This window comes from Anastrepha ludens, chromosome 2 (assembly GCF_028408465.1).
Source record: "Anastrepha ludens isolate Willacy chromosome 2, idAnaLude1.1, whole genome shotgun sequence".
NCBI classification, from domain to species: Eukaryota; Metazoa; Arthropoda; class Insecta; order Diptera; family Tephritidae; genus Anastrepha; species Anastrepha ludens.
Window position 1 is genome coordinate 72,925,842 of NC_071498.1, and position 18,739 is coordinate 72,944,580.

The 18,739-nt window shown below is 35.8% G+C and overlaps 1 protein-coding gene across 4 annotated transcripts in view; it reads right to left on the bottom strand.

Annotated features, from left to right (window-relative positions):
• The window catches only part of LOC128871821 (organic cation transporter protein), a 65,556-nt gene that overhangs the window by 8,576 nt on the left and 38,241 nt on the right, over positions 1 to 18,739 (bottom strand). For all 4 annotated transcript variants that reach the window (XM_054113910.1, XM_054113911.1, XM_054113909.1 and 1 more), the window contains exons 2-3: positions 3,559 to 4,600; positions 3,178 to 3,436 (exon numbers count right to left, since the gene is read on the bottom strand). In XM_054113910.1, coding sequence (XP_053969885.1) covers positions 3,178 to 3,436; positions 3,559 to 3,885 — 586 coding nt within the window. In that variant the 5' untranslated portion in view covers positions 3,886 to 4,600. The remainder of the gene's footprint in view (positions 1 to 3,177; positions 3,437 to 3,558; positions 4,601 to 18,739) is intronic.

Genomic DNA, 18,739 nt, shown 5'->3' on the forward strand with positions numbered 1-18,739 from the left:
TATTTTAATTTTCAATTAGTGAAAAAATTATGTGATTGAAAAAATATGATGAAAAAATGAATTCCCTCCCTTAGAAACACAACTTAGAAATCAAATATATATAGCTTTCAGACTTCTAAGTTAAGTTGTTTTGTTTTTTTTTGGGACACTAAGTACCCCCGCTGATCACTTGCCAGATATACAATTTTCAAATGAAGTGAAGTCTAATTCTTGCAAAACCGAGATTTAACAGTGAAGTCACATGAGGCAGTAAAGGGATTTCCAATAACAGGTACTATTTTGAATAGCCCGCTATTTCGGTAGATGTCACTTCTGAAGCTGTCATTTTTTGATATTTGACAAGTAGAAACTGCGCCATTTATAAAAATGGAACGAAACACGTTTAAACAACGCATTGAAATTATTAAAATTCATTATAAAAATGGTGATAATTTGGCAGAAACGGTTCGTAAAACTCAAACATTTTTGGTTCATCATGAAGCCCCTGTCGGACCGCAATACATAAATTGGTGAAAAAATTCGAGCTTTTGGGCTAAGTTAGTGATGTGAAGAATGAAACCCGTGCACATTGCTCAAGAACAGCCGAAAATAATGCTGTTGGTGCCGAAAGTGTTGAAGAAAACCCAGGTTGGTCCATTCCTCGTCATTCCTTGGAATTAGGCATTCCACAAACGTCATTACACCGTATTTTGCATAAAGGTTTGGGTTTTAAGGCTTATAAAGTCCAGTTAACACAAGAACTCAAGCCGGCAGATCATCAACAACGTCGTGTCTTTGCTGATTGGGTCGTTGAAATGCATGAAAATATCACGGAATTCCATCTAATATAAAAATCATCTTGGCACCTCGGTGGCTTCGTCAACAAGCAAAATTGTCGGATCTGGGGCTCAGAAAATCCTAGAATTATTGTGGAAAAGTCTCTCTATCCTCAAAATGTGACTGGAGCGGTTTATGGTCCGGCGCAGTCATTGAACCTTACTTTTTCGAAAATGAAGCTGGAGCAACAGTTACGGTGAATGGATTGCGCTATCGAGAGATGATTAACGATTTTTTATGGCCGGAATTGGATGGTTTTGATCTGGACAACGTGTATTTTCAACAAGAGGGAAAACACTTTATAAGTGAATCGGAAAACAGCGATTTAGTATCACTGTTATAAACGGTGACTTGCAACTCGATGTGAAAAATCGCCCTTAGTGATTTTTTGCTTATCACTAATTTCTACATATGTATATCGGAAATATTTGTAATTTAAAACAGGAGGCTTTGCATCCACTTGTAAAACCATGCTTCCGTGGACTTTTTCGATCAGAATTGCCAGTAGGGTAGCTTAGATACCGAAAGAAAATTGTATGTATCTTAATACGAATTGACCCACGCTACTATACTTTTATAAGGGTAGAAGCAAAACGTTTTCATAGAATTAACAAGAATTTATTGTACGACAACTATCACCATAGAGTGTAAGTAAGAAGGGTTCACGGTTTTCTAGCTAGTACACTCATACAAATTTTACTCAGTATTACCCTGACAAGAATGTCACTTTGACTCAAAATTTAAAAATCTGATTTAAGCAATGAAAATGGAAGCGTAAAACAAGTCTGTATATGTATAGAAACCAAATCGAAATACAAACATTGAAAACTAAACGCGAATAAGAAAAAAATATTCATTATGCTGTACATTTTTCGTACCAAATGAAGCAAAGTTTTCGTAAAATTGACCCAAGGGACCGGTGCGTGCTAAATAATATCCCTATTCACTGTAATAAAATATCAACTGAAATCTTTCTTCAAAATAGATATTCTACAATTTAAGGGATGAATTCTGCGAATAAAATCATTGGAAAAAGAATAACTTGATTCTCTTTAACTGTAGCGCACTGTATATATGTTTCCCGATAGCAAAAACTCAAGTAAACTGTCATGTCTTGAACGTCTGATTCTAATGTTCCATACGTAAAACAGGAAAAAAACTTAAATAGCGCATTATGGCTGAATTTATTTATTTAGAAAAAGAAAAGCAAAATGCATGTGCTACAAAGTAGATGAGGGGCTTTTATTTGTTTATTTTTTTGTTTTCGTTTCAGCTTTTATCACCAAAAAGCCTTAGTGTGGGGCAAGATAGTTCGTAAGTAAGACCTCATGGTTTAATATTACTGCATCCGTACTTTGTATATATAAATACTAACATATTGAAGCGATTTACTATTCTTTATTTCTTTTTTAACAAGTTTTACTCGTGCGTATATAAAAAAAAATCCGAAGAAAATATTAAAATAATTGCAAACAATTTTCAATAACAGACTTCTGTGGTACTGTGCGGGCATACTTTTCATATACATACATATTATAGTTATGCAGAACAGGAAAAATCTTAACTATTAAAACAGTCAACCGTTATTGAAGATTTAAATTTCTTGCAAATTTTCCGTTATTATACTGTGTTATTGATATTTTTCTCTTTGGTGGCGATTATTATCAAATTTTGTGAAATTATTACTTGCGTTCAAAAACATTTCAACAAAAGGTTTACTCAGTGGTGCGGCGATGTGATTTCGCAACGAACTTTTTTTTAGTTGTTGAATAAAGCTGTCTGACGAGATAATATCTTTATTAAGCTTATGTAGGAGATATTTAAATTATACCTAATAATTTAAAATATAAATACTGATGCTTGACATACCCGCCACATTAAAGGCGCGGTAAGTGAAAATATGAGTTTCTTATTCTTGCGGGCTAAGACAACAGTTATACAAGTTATATTAGAAAATTAACAATGTAATCTTATGGCGGATTCACCGTTTTCACAAATTTCTTATACGGCACATTTTGCGTACTTCTGAAGTCAACAGGCATAAAGTCGTTCAGACAGAAAATCAAAATCAAATTAATCTAAAAAGTGTTCCGCACATTAGGCTCTGAGAAATACAGCAGAGAAATTGTGCATAAAATTGCCAACAAAAGTTGAACAAAAGTCACCGTCTTCGACTCGCCTTGACACAGACAGAAGTCGCACAGCGAAAGATTCGACGAATAAATCCGATAATCTAGCACTGACTGTGCCAAGCTAAAAACATTGAAACATTGCAATGTCAGACTCTTTTATTGCATTTAAGTAGTACCATCATATCCATCGTGTACACATAATTTTATACAATATGTCGCATTTACTCACCGATAATATACATGAGGTAAAAATTCGTATCTGCTGCCATGCCGGATATGAAACGACAAAGTGAAAATGTTGTCACACTTTGCGAGAATATTGTCGAAAAATCCCCAATAAAGCCCGAAAAATTCGAAAGTATCAAAGCAGGCAAACGACCTATCTTATCCGAGAGTAGACCGTAAAAGAGGGTTCCCACAACGGAACCTATAAAGAACAAGGATTGTCCAACACGCGCCTTGTACGATGACTCACATACCCAATCCAGCTATGAATGAGATAGAAAACGAGCGTGAGAAGATCTTATTATTACAGCATAAAACACAAATAGATCAACAGTAAATGTGTAAATATAATCTATAACATATGAATCGTCTGGCTTGCACTCACCTCTGTGTTCATGCTCCGATAACCGTAATCATATTTGTAGATCCAACGCGTGCAGCGCTCTGGACTCACTGTCACATTTGGGCCATCGATATCGAGCAGACGCGTACAAGATGGATTGGAGAATTTGGAATAGATCTCCGCTATCTCATCGAATGACTTATTCGCTAATTTCTCATGGTAGCACCAATGATCGGGCACAAAACTTATCACAGTCTGGGTAAAATAGTGTAGTGAAACGATGAAATTTATAACACCGAACAGGCTCAACAACATCAATTGATAACGACTGAAATCGCCGCATTTAGAGAGTATCTGATCAAAATCCATGGTTGATGCGTATGATGCGACCTGACCTGTGTTCGTAGGTGCGGTAATTTCAAAGTACCTGTTAGTGGAGCACAACGAACGACTTCCACTTTTGCGCCTATTGTACAATGGACAATAGTGGTTTGGTGGGGCGGTCTCGTAGCCAGTTGGCGGTGTACTATATGTCGATAGTGATGATGTTGATGTTGATGTTGATGTTGATGTTGATGTTGATGTTGATGACGATGACGGTAGAGAATAAATATGCTGCTTTGTTGGCTTCAATTTTCAATAGCAATGGCGTTGACGTTTTAGTATTGAGTTAAAGTTGATGTTGGCGATTTTGACGATTTGTGGGTGTATGTTTTATTTTATTACTTTTTCAGTGTATTCGTTCGAAGTTCTTTGAAATGCTAGCTGGGTTTGAATGCGCGTTCGCTATCCGATTTTTTATATTTAAACGACGTCACTTTTATATTGGAGCTGTTTGTTTCGTGTAACTATTGCAATTATTGCTATACTAGTACATATGTAGTATGTTTGTGACTTTATTTGTGTGTATTTGTGTATATCACAAGCAGTTGCTAGTCACACTATATCCGTTTATTTATATAATTTGATTTTTTTTAATAAAAAATGTTATTTATTTCCGTTTAAATTTTATATATATGTAGAATTCTACGCACTTCAATTAATCAATTAGGCAATAAGTTGATGTTACAAATCCAATTTATTACTGTAATTAGAAAGAGAGGGAAAGAGAGGTATAGATATATGAAAATAGTTGTGAGGTACTGTTAATAATAAGATTTGGCGGCCAAGTTGTTTTAACGGCGTCTATCAAATCTGTCGTTTATATTAAGTCACTAAAGCCAAGTAAATATGGCAAGTTTGACGAATGAGTTGCACGTGCAAATGATACAACTTAATATGAACAATTTTAGCGTATAGTTATTTAGCACGGAGAACCCAACATAAGCCAACATAGCCGCATCTAAAATATATACTCCGATGAAATCTAATAATTTTGAGATTTTTTCAATGTTGAAACTTATGCTGTGGAGTTTTTAAAGTAAAATATCTATGGTTCTTTTTAACATTAAAAAAATATTGTTTTTTTTAATTTTTTAGAACGAGAAAAACTTACAAAAAAAAATGTGAGTCGTCATGGGACGCCTGGCAGATGTGAAACATCGTGTGGAATTAGCCTAATGAAAAAATGAAGTATTACGAATTTTTTACAGAAAATGGTAACTTTATTTAATAAACATTTATTTACATGTGATATCAAAGTTCGATATTAATATCAAGCTACAATTTAAATATTTTCATCTGTGACTTCAGTAATAGTTATATTCGATGTTTCCTCTGCCGGTAGTACTGTGACGATTGGTCGATGATAACTAAAGTACGTTACAAAAGTATTGGATGAAATATTATCAAGATATCTCACAAATACAGCATCTTTTGCTGTTCCATATTTGGTAGTAGATTCTCTTGGATTGTTGTTGATTTGCAATTGAAATCCTTTTTGAAGTGTGCTTTGAGTGCTGAAATTTTTTGAATTTTCAGGTGGCGCAAAATTAAGCATCCAGTTTTGTATTTGAAAATTATTAAATAAAATTAAAAAAAATTAAATAAAAAAATGACTTTGAGTGATGAAATTTTTGGAATTTTCAGGAGGCGCAAAATTAATCATCCAGTTTTGTATTCGAAAATTATTAAATAATATTAAAAAAATATTAAATAAAAATATGATTTTGAGTGATGGAATTTTTGAATTTTCAGGTGGCGCAAAATTAATCATCCAGATTTGTATTTGAAAATTATTAAATAAAATTTAAAAAATAATAAATAAAGAAATTATATTGAGTGATGACTTTTGAGCTTTACGCCCGCCATTGCTTGTCTGTTTTTATACAGCAGCTCTACACTTCACAAATTTTAATTATGATTGACGTACTGCACTATTTGTAAGAAATATAAATAATCCGATAGCATGATTAATTTTGTGTCACTTTGTATGATAATCAAAATGTGTCTTTAAAATATGCCTTCCTCCATAAGCTTAAACTTTTTATTCAATTTTAACTTTTGCTCATTACGAGCTGGCATATCTCGAATTTGCTATTAAATAAGTCTGCACTTTTCATTTCGAATTAATAAAGCAATAAATCTGGCATTGCAAAATAGTTCCACTTGGTTTAAATAATTGAGTAATGAAACTTCTTTCTGCTGTGGCTCTGCTTTCTGTGACCTTTTGATATTTTCAACTCAAACACTGACCTTCGTCATTTCTTCGCACAGAGAGCGCGCCTCAAAGGTGCCCACTCTAGCCAGCCTTTCAGTTTCCCATGAATTCTCTGTGATCGAATTCCTATTATCTAGAGTAGAATGGGGTAAGATAGGTATGGGGGCACAATAGGTAGGTGGGGTTTTCGTCGCACTGTTTTTGCAGAGGTCACTCGTCTTATGTGAATTGAGTACGTGGTGGGGAACAACGTTTGCGACTGTCATTTCGGCCGTCACCATTCATTAGTTATCCTAGTTCTGGCGTCGTTTAGTTTTTTGTGAGCTTTCCTCCGACATAGCATTTTTTTTATTCTACGGTGCAGTGCATTTAATGTATGTAAATATTTGTCAGGTGAGTTTTATTTTACGTAGAAAATAATGCTGAACACGAATAATGTGTCAGTTTTTTGATATTTTTGTTTTTTAAAAAAATATCGACACTAACATAAAACATGTGCTTGGGGGCACTATAGGTCAGCCGTCTGGGGGCATTATAGGTCACTACTTTTAATTGAATAAAATAAATTTTAATTGTTTTTGCAGCAAAATGGTGCGTAATTATGTGCGAAAAACGCCGAAACGAAATGAAGAGGATGTAAAAAACGCAATCGCGGCAGTCCGAGATGGCGCTAGTGTTCGATCAGCCTCTAAACAATTTAAAATTCCGTTCGAAACATTACGTGCTCGCGTGATGAATTAAAGAAAAATTCCTAACTTTTATAACATGTGTTCATACTCTATAAATAAAAGTTAAAACGTTAATTTCCAAGCCATGTACATTGTTCTTTTCCTCTCACACATAGTGACCTATCGTGCCCCCCGATTTTGAAAATATCGAAAAAAAGTACCTTTGTCTTATTGAATGCAGCTTCCAAAAAATATTTAGCCAAACATAAGTCAGTATAACCAAAATGTTAGCAGATAAATAACCTTTCAAAATCTTGCTTATTTTTCAAAATCAATGCAAAAACACCGTAGCAAGAGCTCTCCAAAAAAAAATGACCTATCTTACCCCATTCTACTCTACATAGCAAATTACCGAACACATTCAAAAACACATAACGCACCAACATTTACTAAGCACTCACGAGCATCCAACTTACCGCTCTTTAGCAACTCTACATTTGTCTCTCTAACATGGCACACATACTAACACACTTTAACCCACATCATTTGTGAGTTGTTCCTTTGAAATTGGCCTAGCACTTCTCATACTACTACACATAAAATATCTATATGTATGTATACCTTAGTATAACGTGGCAAGCGTCGCCACGCCAACGATTCGGTTTACAAGTGAGCCTATAGATGTTTCACATCAAAAGAGATTTAAAACAAATTTACTTTTTGTTCCAAATTGTATGGAACAAATGTGTTTGCTCACCCGTTATTATACCCGTTTGTAAATCGAAATACAAGTTATTCGAACACTTTGGAAAATCAATGTTGTGTTTTAGCGAAATTTTACTTAACAAATTTCTATTTTTTTGCAATATGTAGTTTGTTTGTAAGTAGTTTGTTTAACATTCGCATGTGCAATGTATCCGCAGTTCTCAAAGCTCGCATAGCGCCGGAATACCAGAATCCCACAATTCGCGACCGGCATCCCCAATAAATACTCGTACATATATGTAACAAGAGATAATATAACTATTTTGAAAATAAATTGTTTTGGCAAGCGGAAAAACATCAAGACGCGCACCGAAAATCCAAAGAGGAGTTCAGCCAAACACCCATTAAAGGCAGTAAGCGCCAATTATAATATTTATATATATCATCTAATTTTCAATACTTAAATAGCACCGAAATCTAAGAATCTCGTTATCGAATTTCACGACTGGCAGCTCTAATTAATGTAATGCTAATGACGTTTTGTTTTGCAATTTAGAAATAATTTTCTTAACCTTCGTATGAGTACCATAAATTGAAATTATAACTTGAACATTCGTACGCACACGTTTGTATACACCATTTGTTGCTCGTACGCCAATGTTTACCTACTTATATATTCGCCCACAGCTAACTAAATTATTGCACGCTTCACATAAAATGTTTTTAACATTTTGAGGTAAACAAAATAAGTAGCATATATTTTATTGTTAGGAGAGTAAATAAAAAGTTCAGCGATCGCACACGATATCAATTGAAGGTGGACCTATTCAAAGGAACTGACTACTTAAACACGAAAACTTATTTGAATTATTTTCTTTTTGTTTGTGAATAGTTAGTAGAGTATACACGTTTTATGAACACGTATTGTTGTTTTTTGTTGTTTGTTTTTAGTGATTTCACTCTAAAAGATAACTGTAGTTTAGTCAGTTTTAGTTAGTACCACTTCAATCCGGTAATAACTCACAACATATTCGCAAGAAAATCATTGCCTTCTTACACATCAACTCTTCAAAGTCTGGCTAGACTTTTAATTAATTTAAATAATAATTATATCTGTTTACATGGCAGTTAATTTACAGTGCAAACTAATATTTGCGCCAACTATGTACATACACACATTTCTATTCAACAGTGTCAATGTGTTGTTAAGGAAGTGGAACGAATGGATAGCCTATACGATTAACGGGTGTTTTTTTATACAAATGCATCTTTGTCTGTCTGTCAAACTAGCTGCCGAAGTATTTCGGTTGCTGAGAGTAGCAAATACTGGAATTCACACAGGGAGGAGAGGAGGAACAATTAGCACTCCAGCTGACAGTGTAAGTGACAGATGACTAAGAGATTGGCGGCACAGTAGGTGGTTGCGCCCTCTCGAGAACTCCACAGCTAAGCACGTATTTTCGGTTGCGGTATCAATGCAGTGTCTCTCTTCTTAGATGATTTTTCATAGAGGCTAAGGAGTAGCATGGATGTTTGGCAAAGAACAACTAATAGAAAATATAAGTATTAATTTTTAGTAATGGTCAGATCTATGAACTGATTCGCGTTTAATTGCGATCTCTGCTGGGAGAAAGCTAAACGTAACAGGCCATGGTGACATAGGGGAAAGCTGCATAATAGATACATACCTCTTGAAAGCTAATTCTAAAATAATTTAAATTATTTCCAGAAAAACGTGACTGAAATGGGATCGGAAATAAGAGTGCAGAGTGCACTCTCTAAAAAGATTGGGTATATTCACTCTCACTGTAACTCTAAGAGAGCTCTGTCTAAGTAACTTTTCCAAAGATGATGTAGGATCCAACTCAAAGATTGAAAACGATTTTGCAACTCCTTAAAAACTAATCCACAGTGTGGGATGGGAATCATCTGTACTCACTTGAAATACCTGATGAAATTCATCTGAAATGAAATTCGGTGTTGTACAGTTCAGCAAGGAAGGCAACCAATTAAAACTATGGTAACATAATGGACTTTCATTTTGTGGTATAAGTGTGCCAATGTTCCCGGCGGCAACCTTTCAAACATAAGGCGTTTTTCAATAGGTGCGCTTCAACTTTTTTCCGATAGGGAGGGCGAACGACGCAATATTTTTTATTTTTCGCTTGTCATTTGTAAACTTCATTAGTATACATTTCATCATGGAACGCTACACACTTCAGCAACGATTGCAAATCGTGCAAATTTTTTATGAAAATAATCGTTCTGTTGCTGCCACTTTAAGAGCATTACGGCCATTTTACGGTCTTCAGTGATGAAGCTCACTTTTGGCTCAATGGCTTTGTCAACAAGCAAAATATGCGTTACTGGGCAGAAAGCAATCCACACGTGATTCATGAGGCACCGTTGCATCCCGAAAAAATCACTGCTTGGTGCGGTTTACATGCCGGCGGCGTAATTGGCCCATATTTTTTCGTTGACGAGAACGATCGCCACGTTACTGTGAATGGAAATCGATACCGCGACATGATAAACGATTATTTTTGGCCGCAATTGAATGATATGGACCTAGACGACATGTGGTTTCAACAGGACGGGGCCACAAACCACACAGCACACGCTACAATTGATTTGTTGAAGAGTAAGTTCGATGAGCGCATTATTTCCAGAAAGGGACCGGTCGAATGGCCGCCGCGCCCGTGTGATTTGACGCCTCTAGACTATTTTCTTTGGGGTTATGTGAAGTCATTGGTCTACAGTAACAAGCCGGCGACGATTTGTGAGCTCAGAGCCAATATTGAACGCGAAATTGCTGGAATTTCGGCCGATTTATGCAAAAGAGTGGTCGAAAATGGGGTTCAACGATTGGACTTCGTAAAACGTGCACGCGGTGGTCATGCAAAAGAAATCGAATTTCATACTTAAATGTATATGTTCAAACTCGATAATAAAAAAAAAATGTATTAAAAAAGTCAAACCGTTTGTGTTTTATTCAAAAAAAAAGTTGAAGCGCTCTTACTGAAAAACGCTTTACATAACTCTCTCTTCTACTGTTTGGTGTAGTATACTTTTTCAACTGAAAATGGAACCTTCAGTTCAATAAAGCGTGATGACCGCTAATGGCACGCGGTCTGCAACTTTTTGCTTCCCCATGTAAATGCCTTGAAACTTTTTTCCACCTTTCGTGAAGTTATATCGGGTCACTGAATCGTGCTGATAACAGCTACCATCAACGACTTGGTCAAAAGATTCAGTGCGTTTATAGTGAGGCAAAGCGGGTTCTGCTGGAAAAAATGAAATTACCGACTTGTCTTCGTAAGATACAGCCAAGATAGGCAAAACACGAATCTACTTTTTTGTGTTTTATTAGAAGATGTACCTATGTATTTATAGTACATCTAAAAAGCACCCTTTATAAATCTAAGAGAAGATACTCTCTGCTGTAGAATTTTGAAATTCTATAAAATCTGCGCAATTAAGATAAATTATCATGGAGTGGTAATGAGGCTCATAAAAAGTTGTTGACAACATGCGGATAAGTGCGTCGGCTTCGTTTATTTCATTTGCTTACCGTTTTACAGATCCAATAAATGACTTGCTTTGAGTGCTCTGCTGTGATTTTAAAAACATGGCCACTGACTGATAGCAAATGCTGATTAACCACGATATATGATGCCCTTTCCTTATATATCTTCTTTAAAGCGCTTTAAATGATTATTTGTTTAGAGCCTAAATTTTAAGCAACAGCGGCTATTTAATTCAGCCGATATGAGCCTATGTTTGAAATCCGGAACAAGCTTGTGAAAATGCTGTTGTGGTAAATTTTGATCGAATTCAGCTTTCGAAGGGGTAGAAAATGAAATGCACCAATTGGAGTCACCCGAAGTGTCACGCAGCATGAAGACAATGCGATTACTGGGCCAAGCCACTTGGAATCAGAAAAATTACTTGAATTATTTAACGCTCTTAAAAGCATGGAAAAAACTCAGTCTCATGGAAGTTGAACAGTTATATTTTTTGTAGTTACTGAAAGGAAATTTTCATTTCAACTTCGAAAAAATAAGAGACTTCTGATGATTCGCCGCTCCACATCTAGTCATTTTGCTTGTTTACGAAACCACTTAACCAGAAAAATAACCTCATTACTAAAGAGAATTAAATAAAAATTTTAGCAATTTCAATGTTGTGCTTACAGTATTCTGGTTCAATTTCTAAACTAACTAAAACTAAGTATATAACGGGTAATTTTTTAGCTATTATCTTTTTAAACAGTTGGTTTAAACAGCTGACGCACGGTTCGTGTTTTGTTTCACTGTCAAACATCTTCAGTTTGGTCTATAATTTAACCATGAATCGTCTTACAAACGAACAACGTTTGCAAATCATTGAATTTTATTATAAAAATGCGTGTTCTGTTAAGAAAGTTTATCGCGCGCTTCTTCCATTTTATGGTCAGTTTAATCGACCCACTGAAGCAGCTATTGGAGCTATTGTGACTAAATTTAGAACCAAATTTACATTATTTGACATCAAACCACCAACACGCTTACGTAGAGTGCGAACTGAAGAAAATATCGCAGCTGTATCGGCCAGTGTTAATGATGGCCATCAATTATCGATTCGTCACCATTCGCGGCAATCGGGCTTCTGTTACTCAATAAAGTGGAACATTTTGCGAAAGGATTTAGGTGTGAAGCCTTTCAAAATACAGCTGGTGCAAGAATTGAAGCCGAACGACCTACCGCAACGCAGAATTTTTGGTGAATGGGCTCTTGGAAAGTTGGTCGAAGATCCACTTTTTTATCGAAAAATTGTGTTCAGCGACGAAGATCATTTTTGGATCAATGGGTACGTAAATAAGCAGAATTTTCGATTTTGTAGTGAAGATCAGCCAGAAGAATTGCAAGAGCTACCAGATATCCAGAAAAGGTCACAGTTTGGTGTGGTTTATGGGCTGGAGGTATCATTGGATCGTACGTCTTCAAAGATGCTGCGAATCGTAACGTAACTGTGAATGGTGAGCACTACCGTGAAATGATATCCAACTTTTTTTTCCCCCAAAATGCAAGAGCTTACCTTGCATGGCATGTGGTTTCAGCAAGACGGTGCCACATGCCACACAGCACGCGTAACAATGGACTTGTTGAGAGACGAGTTCGGTGAACATTTTATATCACGTTCGGGACCTGTCAATTGGCCACCCAGATCGTGTGATATTACGTCTTTAGATTATTTTTTGTGGTGCTATGTTAAAGCTCATGTCTATTCAGACAAACCTGCCTCAATTAACGCATTGGAAGACAACATTAAAGCATTTATATGTGAGATACCGGCCGAAACATTGGATAGAGTATGTCAAAATTGGATTAAGCGGATAGACCATTTGAAGCGCAGTCGCGGTCAACATTTGCATGAAATAATCTCCACACATTAAATTATATGGACTGTACTATCGATTTAATCGATTAACGGCATACCTTCCTCTTTATAATGAAATAAACATCGGACCATTAATTTAAAAAATAGCATTTTTCTTTGAATATCAAAATAACACCTCTTATTGGAAAAACCTTTATATACCTATTTATTATTATTATTATTTATCTCCAACAATTTTGTATCTGCAGTGTTCCCAATGGCCGACACTTCGACCTAAAAGATTTTGTGTGTCCTACTACATGTTTCAGAAGTAGTTAATACTAGTCGTATTGACTGGCACTGCAACCTTAAATATTTTACATCAGGTTCTATTTAACGTAGATGTTCCCTGCTTCAGGTTGGGAATTGGTTGGAAACCAAATTCTTTCTGTAAATTTTTCGAATTGCAGACAAATTTGAAAATATCAGCAAGACGAGCATTCCTGATTTCGTTCGGATCCATTTAATCTCAGTGAAAGATGTGAAGTCTATTCTTTGCCGAAGCAATACAGTTGCGTAAGATATGCTCTGTGATCCCATCATCTTCAAAATAGAGTCTACACTCTGTCTCATTCCCAATGTGAATTACTGAGAGCCAACTTTTTTCCTTATATCTAGAATTAAAGAGAAATTCCTAACTTTTATAACATGTGCAGTGTTCATACTCTATAAATAAAAGTTAAAACGTTAATTTCCAAGCCATGTACATTGTTCTTTTCCCCTCACATATAGTGACCTATCGTGCCCCCCGATTTTGAAAATATCGAAAAAAAGGACCTTTGTGTTATTGAATGCAGCTTCCAAGATATTTAGCCAAACATAAGTCAGTATAACCAAAATGTTAGCAGATAAATAACCTTTCAAAATCTTGCTTATTTTTCAAAATCAATGCAAAAACACCGTAGCAAGAGCTCTCAAAAAAAAAAGACCTATCTTACCCCAATCTACTCTACTTACATATTTTACCGCATATCCCTATTCTAGATGAAAGGTCTTATACGCTTTTTGGCTTGACGGTGTCCTTCTGTGACTTCCCAATGGATAATTGCATGAGCATTTTCCCAACTATTTACCTTGCATCTAGCGTCTATCCAGTTGATACCACAGTATGGTGCACCGTGAAAACCTACAGCCGACCCCGCCCTAACGTGTTCATCAGCAATTTCGTTACATTTTATTTGAGAGTGACCCGGAACACATCAAAGTATAATTTTCTTTGTTGCACTAAGTTGGTTTGGGTTGCTAGGCGATTCCACAAAATGTGAAGCTAGTGCTTTTAATGAAACTTTACTATCCGATTATACAGCTATGCGTGCACCCTTTTTGCCTCACATATGATTTATTCTCGTACAGACTGAAATTGTTCGAATTTAAGCCTAAAAGACAATATGCCTGTGAGTTCCCAAATTTTCGTGTTTGGACCATAGATTCCCGCATCGAATCCAGTATTTGTTTTCAAACCGTCTGTAAGCCATTCGAAACTTCTGGGATCGACCCAAGGTCCTCCTAGTTCCCATTCATCGCGGTCTGAGATTATGATTTCAAACCTACGGTTAAAAACACATTTTCGAATCATATAGTTTGTTAATGAACAAATTATATTCTGATTCGGTATCTCGGTTATGATATTTGTATGACCAAAATCAGGAAGATATTTTCCAAGCAAGATTTGCATTTTTAGTGCACTTCTGGCTGCGCATTTTTTAAGGAAAATATGCAGGGGGGATAGTCGCTGTTATAGCAACAGTGGGACACCTGTTCATGACGCCAGCTATTGCCCAGCAGGCTTGTCTTTGATCACTACCAAGTAACATAGTTGTTTAGTAGTTACTTGTTTGCCCATTAGCCACCAAACAAGGGAGACATAGATAAGAAACGATAAAATCATCATAATATACACTCAATGAATCATTTCAGAGTAGATCCCGTGTTCTGCCATAAAGACTTCGGCAGTCTCACATGGCTCTATTGGCTTTTTCTATCGCCGCTTTGTTACCTCGAAACAACTAAATATTTGACTTCGTTGGAGCAACTTATAGTAGTTTTTTCTACAATTATTGTACCAAGGTTTAACTTTAATTTGTTTGTAAAAGGAACGATGATTGTCTTGCTAGCACGACACCTGTCTGAAATGAGAATCAGCGCTTGATTCATGATGTAGGAAATTGTACTTCCAAATTCGCTGGCACAATGACCGTAAAATGGTCAGCATATTCAATGGCGTCAAAGCCTGTCTCCTATAGTTGGAGATAGAGCAGATTTCTTATTTTGTATAAAAAACACACCCCTACTTTAACGTCAAATATTATTTATAAATACACATCATCCATATATGTACATCCATAAAAAAATATTGAATGTTTTAAATATGGAAACAACGCAAGTGAGACAATGCACCTAGAGATATCTTAGATGTAAATGTTTTAGTTCAAAATTAATCAAATCAGTCAGTTTAGTACAACACATTTTATGACTCGTATTATGTAAGATAATATGCACTTTACAATAATGAAATTTCCAACACCTTGAAAATGAGGTCAAGTAGATTTTAAACGAGCGAAAATGAATTATTTGCGAAAGATTTTATGTACATAAATGATAGGCATTTAGGAGTTGCATTACTGTGAAGTGATAACTGAAAAGAAGAGAAGAAATAAAGAAGGTGTGAAGACAAAGCCAGCGGACGAGGAACTCACGATGAACGACGAGTTTTTGATAAATTGCAAAATAAATAAATATAAAATGTGTAGGCAAGGTACCAGACAAATTCGAATTTAAACAGATGTTATCTTACTTAACCATTTTTTATAAAAATATACATATAATTATGTAGAGTAAATGTGCCACAGCTCTTATGATAAAAGAGCATGCTTGCCCAAGACAGGGTAATGGTTGTATGAAAGAAAAAAAAACTACATACAGGTGCAATCGATGGAGTGCAAACACTTTGGATTTTGTATGACTTAAAAAAAATATTAATAAAATCATGAAAGTAAAGGCTTGAAAACAGAAGGAATCTTATCAAGCGAAATCATGCCCTATATTTTCTGCAACAGCCCTCGATAGTATTAAAAGCATGTTTACAATGGTTGCTACTTAAATTGGCATATGACAAAAGAAATGTGAATACGTCATATCACGACATCGTCATCGAAAAGTTTCAAATTTCTAATGATAGTCAAAAACCGAACGTTTTTTCATCTTAATGCTATTTGTGTTGTTTAGTGGTCTTTAAACAGTTAATTTTGCCCAAAAAATTACTAAAAGACGATCAAAATTTAAATAGCAATCTTTGTATACAAATACTGAAATTTATCCGATGATCATATTTCTTTATGGTTATCTGTCTATTCGTACTTTATAGACTTTTAAAGCACCGATTTCACAATATCTGCATAACATACGAGGTATGTTTCAAAAAGAAGGTGAAAATAGTAAAAAATTTTTTTCTTTTAAATAACACTGTAATCTTGCCTGCGCCGCCGTGCTTACCGGACTTGGCTCCTTGCAACTTGTTCTTGTTACCAAAATAGAAAATACCTACAAACAAATAGAGATTGTGGACATAAAGTCCGCAACGTTGGTAAGGCTCAGATCCTTGGTTTCTGTAGACATAAAAAAAATATACAAAAATTTATGTTGACTATGTTCACACATTTTTTACCAAGTAACGAGAATCACAGGGTTAAGAACATGGCAAATAATGATCAGATTTGTCGACTCCACGCTTTAGTTGTTTAATTTCTAATTTACTTTCGCACATTTATTGGCTTCCTCGATAAGAAAAGTAATTAAACTACTTAAAAATAAAAAAAATCTGGCATTGCAATAACTTTCAATCAAGAATACCGCAAAGTGATTAATATTGAGAATTTATGTGTCCAAATATATATATGTATAAGTTGGCATTTGCTCACCAATAGCTGCTGATAAATGAACACGCATGTGCACACACACTTCATGTAGCTGAGCCAATAAATGGTAAATGCAAAGTACACCACACAGAAAAAATCAACCAAAAGCTCGTGTACGCGCCTACAACAAAAACGAATTGAATAACTAGTTACCAGCTGCTAGCCGAACAGTTTTCTTTGCCAGTATACAGCCACACTATCAGCCCAGCCGGTCAACAACACCGCCATCTATACTTACCCACTAGTCTGGGCGCGTGCGAGTTGATAAAAGAATTTGTTTATATTTCATTGATTGCGAATTGTTGTCGCCTATTTGTCTGCGGACGGCTAAGTACTAAGGAATAACTTGTTTATTGCACACTCAGTGGCCATTTGTGGAAATCTTTTGACTGTTTTACGAGGTAAACACAACACCCACACCTGCACATCATCACCGAGGGCACTAGCAACAGGGAGCACTCAATCCTTTTCTCTTATTACTGGCAAACGCTATGTGAGTATTATTATTATTATTTTTTTTTGTTTGCTCTGACTGTTATTACTGCCATCGTTAGGCATGGTTACTGGTGTGTCAGTTGGTGGCACAACCAAATAAAGGGTGTTTTTTTTAGAGGTTAGGTTTTCAAGTTGGCACTACTTTTTTCGTAGATGGTCTTTTTGACAGCTGTCACTTGATTTATGCTCAGTTTGGTTTGCCATTTCATAATGAATAGACTTACACCTGAACAACGTTTGCAAATCGTGCAAATTTGGGCCCAAAACGAGATGGCCACCGATCCCGATTTTCACAAGAAAATTTTGTTCAGCGATGAAGCTCACTTTTGGTTGAATGGGTATGTCAATAAGCAAAATTGTCGCATTTGGAGTGAACATAATCCACAAGCCATTGCTGAGACGCCGTTACATCCTCAAAAAGTCACTGCTTGGTGTGCTCTATGGGCAGAGGGAATCATTGGTCCATATTTCTTTAAAAATTAAGCCGGCCATAATGTTACAGTCAATGGAGAGCGCTATAGAACCTTGATTAATGACTTTTTCGTGCCTTAATTGGACGATGTTGATGTGGACGACCTTTGGTTCCAACAAGACGGCGCCACATGCCATACAGCCAACGCAACAATCGATTTCTTGAAGGAAACTTTTGGTGAGCGCATTATCTCGCGCCGTGGACCTGTGGCGTGGCCTCCAAGATCGTGCGATATAACACCGCTGGACTATTTCTTGTGGGGCTATGTGAAGTCGCTTGTCTACGCAGATAAGCCCGAGACGATTGACGTCTTGGAAGAGAATATTCGGCGCGTTATTGCTGACATACGGCCCCAATTGCTGCAAAAAGTGGTCGAAAATTGGGCCTCTCGGCTGGAATTTATTCGTGCCAGCCGCGGCGGCCACTTGCTCGAAATCATTTTTAAAACATAATGGCAAACCCTTATCTTTATAATAAAGCTATATTCTTGGCCATAACATTAAATTATATACGTTTTATTTCATCTTGAAAACCTAACCTCTAAAAAAAACACCCTTTACATAACTATGTGTACAGCGGCGGTAAAAGTAATAGCAGCGCGATATATTGCCCAGCTTAGGCTATCGATTTCAAACTGTGCACACAATTTAAAAAGATTCAACAAATTTCCACCCAAATTTCAAACTTAGTCAGATTCTCCGAAAAAGACCTGGATATGATTATTTGTAGTCCTATCGAGTTTTGTAGAATATTTTGCAAATTTGATTTAAATTTATTTATCTTTTTGTTGATGATAATGTCCGTTTTCTAACAACAAACAATTACTTAATCCATAGAAAGTGCATATACACTATAGAACTTTTTACCAAAATTTGAAAAGTTTGTGTAATGTGATGAAAAGTTAGTGAAATTTTTGTATAAAGTTTGAAACTTTGATTTAAATAGTTTTTGT